General features: G+C 40.2%; 1 protein-coding gene across 7 annotated transcripts in view; it reads right to left on the bottom strand.

Annotated features, from left to right (window-relative positions):
• The window catches only part of PRORP (protein only RNase P catalytic subunit), a 123,371-nt gene extending 108,309 nt beyond the window's left edge, over positions 1 to 15,062 (bottom strand). For 4 of the 7 annotated variants that reach the window (XM_022570718.3, XM_089907602.1, XM_022570723.3 and 1 more), the window contains exons 1-4: positions 14,937 to 15,062; positions 12,925 to 14,209; positions 11,151 to 11,198; positions 10,521 to 10,653 (exon numbers count right to left, since the gene is read on the bottom strand). In XM_022570718.3, the coding sequence (XP_022426426.1) occupies positions 10,521 to 10,653; positions 11,151 to 11,198; positions 12,925 to 13,913 (1,170 nt within the window). In that variant the 5' untranslated portion in view covers positions 13,914 to 14,209; positions 14,937 to 15,062. Of the gene's footprint in view, positions 1 to 10,520; positions 10,654 to 11,150; positions 11,199 to 12,924; positions 14,299 to 14,492; positions 14,877 to 14,936 lie in introns of those variants that run through there. The other 3 variants (XM_089907600.1, XM_022570721.3, XM_022570722.3) reach the window with 3 other exon arrangements.
• Positions 15,063 to 15,164: the final 102 nt, after the last annotated feature.

The following is a 15,164-nucleotide window of genomic DNA, read 5'->3' as shown; positions in this document are numbered from 1 at the left end:
TGATCAATATAATACACCACATAAACAGAACAAAGGAAAACAACACATGATCATCTCAAATAATGCAGAAAAAGCATTTAACAACATTTGACACTCATTAAAAAAGCAAACAGAAAAACAAAAAATACTTGACAAACTAGGAATAGAAGGAAACTAACTCAACATAAAAGCCATATATAAAAACCGACAGCCAACATCATACTCAATGGTGAAAGACTGAAAGCTTTTCCTCAGGACTAGATCAGGACCAAGGCAAGGATGCCCCCTTGTACCACTTCTACTTAACACAGTACTGGAAGTTCTAGCCAGAGCAGTTAAGCAAGGGGAAAAAAAAAATAACAAAAGGCATCCAAATTGGAAAATAAGTAAAATTGTCCTTGTTTGCAGATGATATGATCTTATATAGAGAAAACCATAAAAGTACACACACACACACACAGAGTCAGAAGTAATAAATCAATTTAGCAAAGTAGCAGGATATAAAGTCAACACACAAAAATCAGTTGCATTTCTATAGACTAATAATGAACAATCTGAAAAGAAAATTACAGAAGCAGTTCTATTTATAATAGCATCAAAAAGAATACCTAGGAATAAACTTAACCAAGGAGGTGAAAAACCTGTACAATGAAAACTACAAAACACTGCTGAAAGTAAATAAATGGAAATAAATCCCATGTTCATGAATCAGAAGACTCAATACTGTTAAAATGTCAACATTACCCAAAGCAATCTACAGAATCAATACAATCTCTATCAAAATCCCAATGACTTTTTGTGTGTGTGTGTGGCAGAAATAGAAAAACCCATCCCAAAATTCAAATGGAATCTCAAGGGACCCTGAATAGCCAAAACAATCCTGGAAAATCAAAAACAAAACTGGAGGAGCCACGCTTAATGAGTTCAAAACTTACTATCAAGCTACAGTAATTAAAACAGTGTGGTATTGGCATAAAAATAGACATACAGACCAATGGAACAGAAATAAATCCAGACCCTCTCATATATGTTAAAAATGACTTTTAACAAGAGTGCCAAGACCATTCAATTGGGAAAGGGCAGTCTTTTCAACAAATGGTGCTGAGAAAACTGGATATCTACTCACAAAAAAATGAAGTTTGACCCTTACCTAATACCATATACAAAAATTAACTCAAAGTGGAGCCAGGACCTAAATGTAAGATCTAAAACAATTAAACTCTGAGAGACAAAAACAGAACAAAAGCCTCACAACATTGGATTTGGCAATGATTTTCTTAGATATGATGCCAAACGCATAGGAAACAAAAGAAAAAATAAACAAATTGGACTTCATGATAATTTAAAACATTTTGTGCATCAAAAGACACTATTAACAGAATAAAAAGGCAACCCACAGCATGGGAGAAAATATTTGCAAATCATATATAGGGAAAAACATCGAAATATAGAGAAAACTCAACAGCAAAAACCTAAACCTCAACAACAAAAACCCCAAGCCCCATTCAGAAATGGGCAAAGGACTTGAATGGACATTTCTCCAAAGAAGACAGCCAAATGGCCAATAAGCACACGAAAAGATGCTCAACATCACTAATCATTAGAGAAATGCAAATCAAAACTACAATGAGACACCACCTCACACCCATTAGGATAGCTACTACCAAAAAGAAACGGAAAACAGCTAGTGTTAGCAAGGATGTGGAGAAATTGGAACCCTTGCCCACTATTGGTGTGAATGTAAAATAATACAGCGACTGTGGAACACAGTATGGAGGTTCCTCAGAATATTAAAAATAGATGTAGCATATGATTCAGCAATTCCACTTCTCAGTATATATCCAAAAGAATTGCAAGCAGGGTCTCAAAGACCCATGTTCATAACAGCATTATTCACAATAGCTAAAATGTGGAGGCAACCCAAGCGTCCACTGATGGAAGAATGGATACACAAAATGTGGTATAAGCATACTATGGAATATTATTCAGTCTTAAAAAGGAAGGGAATTCTGTAATACGCTACAACATGGATGACCCTGGAGGACCTTATGCTAAATGAAATAAGTCAGTCAAAAAGACAAATACTGTATGATTCCACTTACACGAGGTACTTGTAGTCAAAACCATAATGACAGAAAGTACAATGGTGGTTGCCAGAGGATGGGAGGAGGGGAGAATGAGGAGTTATTGTTTAATAGAGTTTCAGTTTTACAAGATGAAAAGATTTATGGGGATGGATGGTGGTGACGGCTGCACAATAATGTGAATGTATTTAATACCACTGAACTGTACACTTAAACCCAAAATCTCTAGGGGGTGGGGTCTGAGCATCAGTAATTTTTAAACATCCCCTGAACTATTAAAACAAGCAGCTGAGGCTGAGAACCATTTCATTAAAGGGTGCCATCTCATTTATTTTGTTTTGAACAAAAGCGTACTACTTGGTAAAAACATATAAGCCTGAAACAATTTTGATAATGCTCTTTTTAGATGCTTATGGAGGTGAGCTGAAATCATACATTTTTCTTAAGTAGACAAACTCAACATGGATTAGTACTTACTCCTTGGTTTATACCTCACATTCCCAAATTATAAACAAGCTTTAAAAAGTAATATTGAAAGAAGTTCCAGCTGTGTGTTCCCAGTACAAAATAACTTAAAATGCTGAACACAATATAGTTTTAATACATATTTGCAATGAATGGTGTTATAGACTGATCTGTGGCCTCCTCAGAATTTGTATGTTGAAGTCCTAACCCTTAGTACCTCTCAATGTGACTGTATTTGAAGATAAGGCCTTTAAAGAGGTGATTAAGGTAAAATGAGATTATAAGGATGGGCCCTAATCCAATCTGACTGGTGTTCTCATGTGAAAAAGAAATCTGGACACACAAAGAGACACCTGTAGATGCCTGAGCACAGGGGAAGTCTTTGTGAGGACAAACCAAGAGGGGGGCCATCTGCAAGTCAAGGAGAGAAAAAAAACCTCAGGAGAAACCAAACCTGCCTATACTTTGATTCTTGGAACTGTGCAAAAATAAATTTCTGTTGGTTAAACCACTCCGTCTGTGGTATTTTGTTATGGCCGCCCTAGCAAATTAACACACAGAGTAAGCAAAAAAAAAAAACACAAGATGAAAAATTTGTGGGAAATGACACTCCGGAGCTGAACCTTACCCTGGGGCACATGCCACACCCTGAGAGCCCTACCCTGGATCTGGACAGGGCCCAGAATGGCTTGTCCTCTGAAATCTTAGTCTCAAATTTTTAGTCACCTGCTCTCTGACCTCAGCCTTCCAGTTTTCATTCCTTTATTGTCACTGTACCTTCTCCTTTACTCCACAGTGAGACTACGAGCCCGAGCCCTCCCAGACAACTGCTCTCTGGCCTTATTTCCTTCCCTATCTAGTTTGGGCCCCATGGTGATTGTGTTAACTATTTTATCAGACCTACCTTCCTCTGCTCCCTATTACGTTGCCACACCTAACCAACAAAACCCAAAATCTGAACCAATGCTACATTTTGTCTTCACTACTACTCTGGGTGAGCCATGCTCTGTTGGAAAAATATTAAACCACGTATTTACGGAGAGCGATGCCTACAACTTCAATGATTCAAGTCTCAGCACCCCACTCCCTGCCACATCTTTCTGCTCCAGTTAGCATCTCTGCCATTCCTCTCAAGCACCATCCCAAGCCTTCTTCACTCTCTAGTCCTCCACTGATGCCCATCTCTCACCTTGCATCCCACTGAACATAGCACATGTCATTACCCTCAGCCTTCTTGCCTCCCATCTATATATCTGTATCCACACCCATCTTCTTTCTTTTCTAGTCTCAGAGAGGTTTCTTTCATTTCTAACCTCCCCATCTGTGCTTTTTGGCAACCCCTCCTACTTTTGAACCTTGCTCATCAGTAATGCATTCTCTACTACTTGTCCTGCTTATTCAACATTTTTATCTTTACTGACAACCCTTTCTTCACCTTATGAACATGCACATCTCTCCCATCTCCCTAAACCGTCCCTTGACCTCTACCAAACTCTAGTCACCACTATCCCATTGCCTTCCTCCTGTTTTCATCTAAACTTCTCAAAAGGAGAGTTTAACCTCAATGTGTGTTCACTCAGTTGTTATAACCTGGCTGGCTTTGGCCCTCGGTGTACTATTGACACTGCTCTTCCTAAGATCATCAATGACTCCTTACTTAGTTTGTTTTTTTTTTTAAGATTTATTTATTATTTATTTATTTTTGGCTGCGTCACATCTTAGTTGCGGCACACAGGATCTTCCTTGAGGCATGAGGGATCTTCCGTTGCGGCGTGTGTGTGGGCTCCTCTCTAGTTGTGGCATGCGGGTTTTCTCTCTCTGGTTGTGGCGCGCAGGCTCCAGGACCGCATGGGCTCTGTAGTTGTGGCGTGCAAGTTCCAGAGCGTGTGGGCTCTGTAGTTTGTGGCATGCAAGCTCTCTAGTTGAGGCATGAGAGCTTAGTTGCCCCCCAGCATGTGGGATCTTAGTTCCCTGATCAGGGATCGAATCTGCATCCCCTGCATTGTAAGGCAGATTCTTTACCACTGGACCACCAGGGAAGTCCCCTTACTTAGTTCTGAAGTGGTATCTGCTCATTCTCTCAAAGCATGCTATAGGACTGAGGGGAAAGGAGAGACCTTTTCCTAGTCCCCACTGCGCCTTCAAAGTTGTTACTTCTCCACCGCAACTGAGGCTTATGCTGTTCATATATACCAGGGGTCAGCAAATTGTTTTCTGTAAAGGGCCAGGTGGTAAATAGTTTAGGTTTCGCAGGCCCATGGTCTCTTTTGTACCTACCCAACTCTGCGGGGCAAAAGAAGCCACAGACAAGACAGGCATACATGTTTGGTTCAGTTCCAGACCACCACAATAAAGCAAATATCACAATAAAGAGAGTCATACAAATTTTTTGGTTTCCCAGTGCATGTAAAAAGTTATGTTTGTGGAATCTAAAAAAATGGTACAAATGAACTTATTTACAAAACAGAAATAGAGTTACAGATGTAGAAAACAATCTTATGGTTACCAGGGGGGAAAGGAGAGGGATAAATTGGGAGATTGGAATCGACATATATACACTACTATATATAAAATAGATAACTAATAAGGACCTACTATATAGCACAGCGAACTCTACTCAATACTCTGTAATGGGACTTCCCAGGCAGTCCAGTAGTTAAGACTCCACGCTCCACTGCAGGGGGCATGGGTTCAATTCCTGGTCGGGAAACTAAGATCCCACATGCTGCGCAGTGTGGTCAAAAAGAAAAAAACAAAACAAAACAAAAAACAATACTCTGTGATGACCTATACGGGGAAAGAATCTAAAAAAGAATGGATATATGTATATGTATAACTGATTCACTTTGCTGTACAGCAAAAAGTAACACAACATTGTATATCAACTATACTCCAATAAAAATTGTTTTAAAAGTTATGTTTACATTATACTGTAGTCTATTAAGTGTGCAATAGCATTATATCTTTAAAAAATGTACATACCTTAGTTAAAAAATCCTAACCATCATCTAAGCCTTCAGTGAGTCATCATCTTTTTGCAATAGTAACATCGAAGACCACTGATCATGAATGACCATAACAAATACAAAAATAATGAAAAAGTTTGAAATATTGCATGAATTACCAAAATGTGTCAGAGACACAAAGTGAGCAAATGCTGTTGGAAAAATGGCGCCAATAGACTTGCTCGACGCATTGCTGCCACAAACCTTCAATTTCTTAAAAAAACGCAATAAAGCAAAGTGCAATAAAACGAGGTATGCCCAAATATAAATGAGTGACTGTAGCTGTGTTCCAATAAAACTTTATTTACAAAAACAATTGGTAGAGGGACTTCCCTGGTGGTCCAGCAGGTAAGACTCCACACTCCCAATGCAGGGGGCCTGGGTTCGATCCCTGGTCAGTGAACCAGATCCTGCATGCACACCGCAACTAAGAGCCCATATGCCACAACTAAGAAGTCCACATGCTGCAACTAAAAGATCCCGCATGTTGCAACAAAGATCCCACATGCCGCAGCTAAGACCCAGCACAGCCAAAATAAATCAATAAATAAATATTAAAAAAAAAAAAAGTGTAAGGGTGGACTTGGTCTGTGGGCCATAGTTTGCTGACTCTTCTTTGCTATCACCTTGTGTTGTCCCAGGCATCTGTACGTTTATTAAGAATTTGGCACCGGACTCACAGACTTCATCACCAGCCTAGCAGTTGGTAAGCATTCCATAATGTGGTTGCAGTTATTATTTTTAAAAATTATCATATGGACACTCTAATTAGCTCTGTGGATGACCACCTAGCAATTCAGGCTCTCAGTTTCTTCATCTGCTTAACTCTCATACTCTGGATTTTGTCACCACTCCAGAGCCCTCCGTCTCTCAAAGCGAATCGCTAATAGACACTAATCACTCTCACTCCCTTTATGCTTGCTCTCCAACCTCACTGAGATTCCGGTCCACTTTTATCTCCCTTGTCTCCTAATCTGTGAGCTCCTACCCATCTTTACTTCCTTCTACCAACCTTGATCTCATGGTCCGTTAATTAAGCCACCCTCTCACCTACACCCTCAACTCCTGTCTTCCCTTTTCCCTCGATGGTACCACCCTAGCAAAATCTCATCCCATCCCATCCAGCTGCCTTCTCTCTACCTAGATGGCCCGGGGCTGCTGAAAATGGCTCACAGATCAATGCCCTTACAAGTGTAGTTGTTGGGACTTCAGCACCACCCAGAGATACTCTCCTCAGTTCTCCCACAAATAATCCAAACTTCCAAGGCTTAAAATTGTCCTTAAGCTCTCTCAGACTATCAAACATTCTCTCACTTTCAAATGACCAATTTGAAAATTCTCCGGCTCTTCAGAGAAAAACTCTTTGCTGTACCTACACACTTAACTTATCCACTATTCTTAATTTGTTTCCTCTAGTCCCAAAAAGAGTTGGTTCTACTTCAATCTACCAGAAATGCTCTGGATCCATCTCTGCCCCTTCTGCTTCACCAATATTACCAAAGCTAAACTCTGAACCAATCCAGCCATAAGCCTTCTTCCACTGCCTGTTAACCATGGATATGGTTCTCATCCTGAGCTTCCCCATCTTCAAATTGGTGATATCCTTTCAAGATTGTTGAGTGCTGTGAGTGTAACAGGCCTAGAAGTGCCTGACAATAGGGTAATCATTCCATAAATGGTTGCAATGTTATTATGTTAAATCAATAACTTAAAGGTGAAAGGCAGATGACAAAAAAATGGGATACAGAATTGGGGAGCTGCAGCGAGGAAAGGGGAGAACACCTGGAAAGAGAAAAGGAGACAATTTCCCTTGTCATAAAATGTCCCAACCCTTCTGTGAATATATTCAGTTGCTTTGTGAATTATGGTAATTAAATGTGTGACTACTCTTTGTTATTCTCACCAGTCTGGAGCCTGAAACTCCTCCTGCAGTATAACATTCTCCGAGGAGAAGGTTTGCTCTGGGTTCTAAATCTTTGTCAGCAGAGAAAACTAACAAATCTTCCTTCTATTAGTCTAGAACTACAGTCAGAAGGAATCATTAAGAAGAAATTATGGCAATGTTTAGCCATTAAGAGTCTTAAACAAAAGTATTCAACTAGTGATTCCATGACTGGGGCAGGAGCAATTCAAGGTGAAAACCTGGGACATCTTGTGCCAGAAAGCACAGAGATACTCAAAAACTGATTGGGGGGGCGGGTTTGCTAGGAGGATGTCAAAGACACACAGGAGCTGGCTTGGCAGGGGTTCCCACAGGCCAAATTTGGGACAATTTGAGCATCAAAAAGAATAATGACGGTAATGGAGTCTAACACAGTTCATCTTAAAAAAAAAAAAAAGAACTAGAAAATCATCACTTTGCACCATTCCGAAGGCAGAGCTCATCTCCATCATGTGAAAAACACTGGGTGAAGAGTTAATGGGTGACAGGATATCTGCGTAGTCTTGAAGTATTACTCCACAGATTACTTAATTTTTAATTAAAAAATTACAAAGGGAAATTATAAAGGAAAAAAATGCACCTTTACAGTGGAGACATCTGGCAGTCACCCTCTTAATCAAGTGATGAAACTTAGCATCAGCAACAGAGAGCAACCTGGCAGTAAGAAGCACACAGCATTGCCTGTTTAACATACCCCAAAAGCTTTTACACTGAATTAATAAAGAGAAAGCCATCAGACAATTAGTCCACAGTCTTGCTACTCAAAAGTGGTCCAAAGACCAGAATTCCATCACCTGGGAGCTTGTTCGAAATACAGAATCTCAGACCCCACTCTGGACAAGTGAGTCATAATTTGCATTTTAAACAGATCCTCAAGGGACTCTGAGGTACAAAGTTTGAGAAGCCCTGAACAAGACAAACCACCCAGACTTTTCAAAAACAATCAATGTCATAAAAACAAAAAAAGGCGGGGTTGCGGGGGAGGCGCTGCTCTGGATTTAGAGAGATATAACAACCAAAAGCAATGAGTGAATCTTGATTCAGTCCTGGGTCAGAAGAAAAAAGTTATAAAATACATTTTGGAGGAACAACTGGGAAATTTTGAATATGCAGTTTTTATTAAATGACAATGAATTAATGTGAAGGGTCTTAAATGTGATAATAGCATTTAATTACATAGAATGTTCTTATTCTTAGATACAGGGAGTTCCCTGGTGGTCCAGTGGTTAGGACTCCAGGCTTTCACTGCTGTGGCCCGGGTTCAATCCCTGGTCGGGGAACTGAGATCTCGCAAGGTGAGCGGCACGGCCAAAAACAAACAAAAAAAGAAGATACATGCTGAGATATTTAAGGTAACATGTCTACCAACTCACTTTTAAATGGTTCATAAAAACACATATAGAGGACTTCCCTGGTGGCGCAGCGGTTCAGAATCCGCCTGCCGATGCAGGGGACACGGGTTCGTGCCCCGGTCCGGGAAGATCCCACATGCCACGGAGCGGCTGGGCCCGTGAGCCAAGGCCGCTGAGCCTGTGTGTCCAGAGCCTGTGCACCGCAACAGGAGAGGCCACAACAGTGAGAGGCCCGCGTACCGCAAAAAAAAAAAACACAAATAGAGACAGAAAGCATATGTGGAATAATAACTGGTTACTCTGACAAAGAGTATGTAGGTGTCCATTGTGCTATTTTTTAACTTTTTCTTTAGGTTGAAAATTTTATTAAATAAAAAGTTGGAGGATGGGAAGAATGTTCAATTAGCCCACAAAAGAAATGTAAAGTCTTTGTTAGCAAACAGCATGATTTACACAACCCTGAATCTATCTTAACACCTGCTTCCAAAGATAAACGTTAAGTGTTCAGCAGATATTGGATGAGAGAAAGGAAATTTGTTGAAATCATTTTAGCTGGCAGAAATTCCTAAGGCATTAAGAGCTGCTACAGCCAGTCAGCTGTCAAGTACATACAGAACTACGAATTGAATTTTCATTCAATGAGAGGCAGCAGAGTATAAAGGCAAAAGTTTTGGGGTCAGTCTGACCTTGATTTTATTAGTGGAGTGTCCTAGGGTATATTTAACCTCCCGAAGTCTCAATCACTCTATCCGTAATACAGAAATAAAATAGTATCTTATAGGGTAGTGTAAGGGTTAAATAAGATATAAGATAATGAATATAAAGCTCTTAGGATCATTTAATAAATGTTAACTATAATTTTATCAATAAAGTCAGCTAAAAGGTATTCCATAAAATGAAGATAATGTTTTCACGGACCAGATTCTGACTGTATTCTGAGGATTAAAAGTCTTCCTAGTAGGGGCATTTTCTGATAATTTTAAGTCAACGTGAGAAGGCAGAACAATTTTCACTTCTCGTTTTTATTTGGTATCTTGAAGAAAAAGCATTCAGTGAGATGATAGGCAGCCTTTCCCCAAGGATAAACTTTCCCCAAGGTAAAAGCATTTTACTTCAACTTAATCTTAGTAAACCCGCATAAAGCACTGAAGATTAGCAAAATAAAGCTATTAAGAATGACTTCAAGAATCAAATTCGATAAAAAGAAGACTTGGAAATAATTTTGTCAAGCTACCTTAAACTCTCTTGACTAGAAAACTTGTGTGAAATCATAATGCTTTCATGGGAGTTTACTGAACAGTTTTCTGGAAGCACCTAGACAAAGAATAAGCATCTATCTTTTTGGCTTAAGTGCACTTGTGCGCAGATGAAATAGGATTGACTTCAATAGATGGATGACAGTCTAACCCAATTATTCTATGAAAGTCGAAAGCAATCTCTCCTAAAGGTTGACAACTACGGCCAGTGTGCCAAATCCAGCCCACAACTTATTTTCATGAATAGTTTTACTGTATTCATTTATGTATTTTCTGTGGCTGTTTTCACTACAACAGCAGAGTAGAAAAGCTGCAACAGAGACGTTATGTCCCACAAAGTCTAAAATACTTACTATCTGGCCTTTTACAGAAAAAAGTTGTTGACCCCTGCTCAAGACAAGCAACCCAGGAATCAACAAGACCTGTTCCAGACTCACCTGAGGTGTCGTCTTTTTGTACTGGTCACCTCCATCTATCACATCCCTCATTATTTTTTCCTTGAGAAATTCATACTCTTCTGAACTCAGGTGAATAGACTCTACAGTTTTTCCACAGCCCAAACACTGACCACTGTAATTACAATTAAATGTGTTAAATAATGTGTTAAATAATGTCCTGAAAAAGAACTTTTTCTACAATGAATAATTCTAGGACATGAGGAAATTGGAAGGTAGTTTAAAAAAAGAACATTATAACCTTTGCGATCATCATACACATCTCACTTTTTGTAATCCAGATAATGTAACAAAATAGTGTGCCAGAAAACCCAAAAGAGTAGATGGCTGGCACCCAGACAAAGTTTTTAAAGTCATTCCTAAAACACAACTGGGTCCCAAATCTCTAGGGAAAAACATTTCTGAGGCGTCACACCAGGCTCACAGCACCTACTGAAAGAAACATTTTGAGCACTACAAATTCTCCAAATGCAAAACTGTGACCTTTTTCTTGGCTATCCTAACTAACTTAATTATCCTGTTTCTAAGGTATTCTTAAATTTTTTAAAAATAAGTAACAACAACCTACTAAACCTGAATCGAACAAATTAAAAATAAAACATTGGCTTTTACCTTTGCTGGACTGTGGTGAACTGTCCTTTCCAATGTTCTCCAGGAACACTACAAAAAAGATTGCAAAACCAAATCACCAGAGGGTCAAATCCCTACTGAACAGAAAGATATTCGTTGTATTTAAAAAACCCGTAGGAAAGAGCTCTGAGAAGTTCTGGATACTTCCCTAGAATGGTTCAATTAGAAGAGTGGTTGCTAATACTGGGATGGGGCTAAGTAACTGATGGTACTCTACTCTGGATCTCCTTCCCTTTGCTTCTCTCATCATCTGACCCTCATCTTTAACTTGAAATCTGTCTTCACAGGACCTGCCCAGAAAGCAGCCCAGACCTCTAAATCAAAACTCAACTCTAGGGACTTCCCTGGCAGTCCAGAGGTTAAGACTCTGCCCTCCCAATGCAGGGGGCGCGGGTCCTGATCCCGCATGACGCACCGCCCAGACAAAAAAAAAAATTTTACTCTAATTTTCTCCATAAAGCTGCCAGAGATTGTTCCTGGCCCAGAGTAATTTCTTCTCTTACACTATCATTTTATACACCACTCTGAGATAACTGTCTACTATTGTATTCCCAATTAGGTCGTGAATGCCATTATAATAGATCTTACATCACGGATCATGCACAGTGCTAAGCCTAAAATTGGAGGCATTCAAAACTACTTATTGGTTTATTTGCTCAGTCAACTTATCCTTTCTTCTTTCCTCTTACAGATAATACCATCCATTCCTATTGATGCTACTGACTTCTCTCCTTTCCCAGTTCTTAATTCAAGATCTCATCATCCCTCATTCAAACCTACAATTGCCTCCAAACAGATCTCCCTGTTTCAAATCTTAATTCCTCTCTAATCTTATTTTCTCACTGTTTTGGCAGTTACTTTTTAAAAAGTACTCCAAGACCAGCACTCTTCATAACATTAAAATCCAAAATCCTTCCCATTCCAAGATTTTCACAACTTAGCTCCTCTGTGGATATTCAATAAATGTGTTAAGAAAGATAATTAAGCATGATTGCTACTTCAAAGCTCTGTAAAGATAATATATAGTAGAAAAGCAAGAGAAAAATAGAGACAAAAGGAATGAATCTGTAGGAAAGAGCCTGAAGCCAATTAGTGGTAAAGAAATAAGAGAACAAAAGACTGAAGCAATAAATCAGCACGCACACAGCCAGTAACATGAATAAAAGCAAAGGGAAAGCAAAGGACAGACTTGGAGAGAGCACTCAAATGATGGTATGATCAAAAACAGGAAGGATAAAGATTTTCTTCTTTAACACATATCAGGTTTGAGCAGGATTCCTCTCTCCCCTCTAACTATTCAAGCTGGTGAAATGCATAGATTAAACAGAATATATACGTGCACATCATACTAGTCACTAGGTTTCAGAAGAACTTCTGAAAATACTAATATGACCCAAAGACAGCTCCAGTTTTCTTGCTATGAACTCCAGCCACAAGTGCTATTTGAAAATATTCACATCATACTAGACACCTCAGAAAACAAATGATCCTTCTAAAAGGAAAAAATACATAAAAACAAGTGTTCTATAATTTCCCTTTTATGTGATGAGTAGAGATTAGCACAACTTATTTATGCTGCTACTTTTTTAAAGGGAAAGAAAACTTTGTCTTAAAGGGGAAACAAACTTACTAAGAGACAGAAGAAAGTATAATCTGACTAGAGTAATTCTCAGCAACTAATAAAAAAAAAGAGGAGGCTAGTTTTAGGTAACGGTATTAAAATAAAAATATACATATAAACAAAAATCAGAATTACCTTTCAAACCATGTTTTTATACTGTGTGCAAATGACTCCCCAGGATACAGCTGATTATTTCTTAGATACAAAAGAATGTCTTGCAGCTTGTTTGAATACTGATCACCTTTCATGTCTTTTCCAAAATCAAAGAAGGCTTTTAATGTTTCCAACATAGGAACAATATCATGACCTAACAACTCCTGATACAAATTCCAAGCTACATTTACATCTTGATGAAAGAGGGCTCCCTGGATACAGTCATTATAGTTCTTTTTTGAAGGAATCATGACTTTTTTGATGTCCTCTAACAGCAGCAAGGCCTCTCTCCATCTGTCTGTATGGATTAATCCCCGGATGAGAAGAGTGTACGCTCCAGATTCTAAACGCTTGTATCTGGCTTTCATGATTTCATAGACATCAATAATTTCTGACGTCTGCTTATGAAAAACGCAGAGATACAAATACTTGACCAGCAAATCATAGCCTACAATACCATTGTTTTTTGCAGCTACCCAGGCCAGCACAGATTTGGCCACATCGACAGAGCTATGGCATTTAATCATCTGTGAAATGATCCAATTTTCAAAGTTAGCCTTTTCTTTGAAATCTTCCTTCAGTTTATCCCACTCCTCTGAATTCAAAGGTTTTGTCGGGAGTTGAAAAATGTTCTTCACAGGTGGCAAGACGTGCTCTTTACTCGGAGGATTCATCTGTGATCTCTTCTTAGCCGCTCCAGCTGCAAACATGTGAGGAGAATCAGCAGAAACTTGCTTACTACTGCCCTCATCTTTTTTCCTGACATATCTGGCTTTGGCAACCAGCAGATTCATTGCTTTGGTATTTTGTGGAGACACCGTTTTAAGAGAAAACCACTTCTCTTGGTTCTTGATGCCATAACAGTCTTTGAGAAAGAGAGAGAGAGAAGAGTGACCTGGGCCTAGCCCAAGGTATGGGTTGCTCTTCCAAAGTTTAGGAAAGCTTCGAATACCAGTGAAATAGAAAGTCATTATGCAGTTAAATCAGCACCAGATTGTGAGAGAGATGTTCAAAAAGCCCCAACTTCTACAGCATAATTAAGGGATTTGGGCCAGGTAGGGGGCGGAGATCGAAGCGCAACTTTCTAAAAGATGATTTTCAGCTTCTCACAGACAAATCAAATGCTTTTGGGGCTAGCAGCAACGAAGCTTAGTTGAGTTCTCTTCATTAAACAAGGATACGGGGACATCCAACCTTGGTCGCAAGTTCCAGGACGAGGGGACCGAGAAAGAATCCTCTGGTGCCTGTTATATTCCAGTCCGCGAACCTGAGGAAAATGCACAAAGAAGACCAGCCAGTTGACTCACGTGGATCACAACTTTCCTTGAAAAGGGGCCGGATCCCACGGGAGCCAGGCTGCAGAAAGGGCGAAAAGTCGTAAGTCCCCTACCCCAGACCCATCGGCAGCCAGGACAGAGGCGAAAGCCCGAGTCTAGGGGCCGTGGCCGCCAAACTCGTCAAATAAGGAAATGGGAGTGGGGAAGGGGCAGACAGCTGAGCCGAGCCTGCGATATTAGTAAGGAAGGGAGGTCCACGAGGGCACCACCTACTGTGTACGGATCTATCACAAACGAAGTTCACTTGATTCAACCACTCACCGCAGCACTCACGTACCATACAACCATAAACGCGGCGGAAACTACCCCGCCCACAATGCACCGCGACGGCGCGGCCGCGGAGGCCTGACTGAGCCAGAAGCAGGCCTTCCGCCCGGCCTAGCGGCAAGAAAAAGGTGACTCTGAATCTTTTACTGGCAAGAGACGGCACAAGCGGCTGCTGAAGGCGCCTACTACATTCAGGGAGACTTTAGGACTTCCAGATATCCGCCGTGAACAATGAAAAGAAACAAATTAGAAAGCTCTTCCCTCGAACCGGAAGAGCCAAAGGACTTCCGGGATCACGTGGCGCACAAGTGCCAAAGGGCCAAGATGAAATAAAATTTGATGAAAGATGAAATAAGATGAAAACAAATTTCAAGATGAAAATAAATTTACCTGTACTTGTGCTTTCTCCTCCCCTTCACTCCTGCGCCTTTAAAATACGGCGTGCTGAAGCTGGAAAGCTGCCTTAAGGAGGCTCCCTCTCCGTTTCTTTCACGTCTGCTCTCCCTGCTGTTAGTGTGATCGCCGTATTCTCCGCAGTGGTTGCGGTGATCGATTTGGCCGGGTTAGCCGACTTCCGCCCGCGTCCAAGATGGCGATTAAGCGGCCTTCATAACCTTT

The sequence above is a fragment of the Delphinapterus leucas genome, chromosome 2 (genome assembly GCF_059928025.1).
Source record: "Delphinapterus leucas isolate spDelLeu-1000000601 "Yukka" chromosome 2, BTC_Dleu_Yukka2, whole genome shotgun sequence".
NCBI classification, from domain to species: domain Eukaryota; kingdom Metazoa; phylum Chordata; class Mammalia; order Artiodactyla; family Monodontidae; genus Delphinapterus; species Delphinapterus leucas.
Note: the sequence above shows the minus strand (reverse complement) of the source record. Positions and strands in the feature narration are given on the sequence as shown.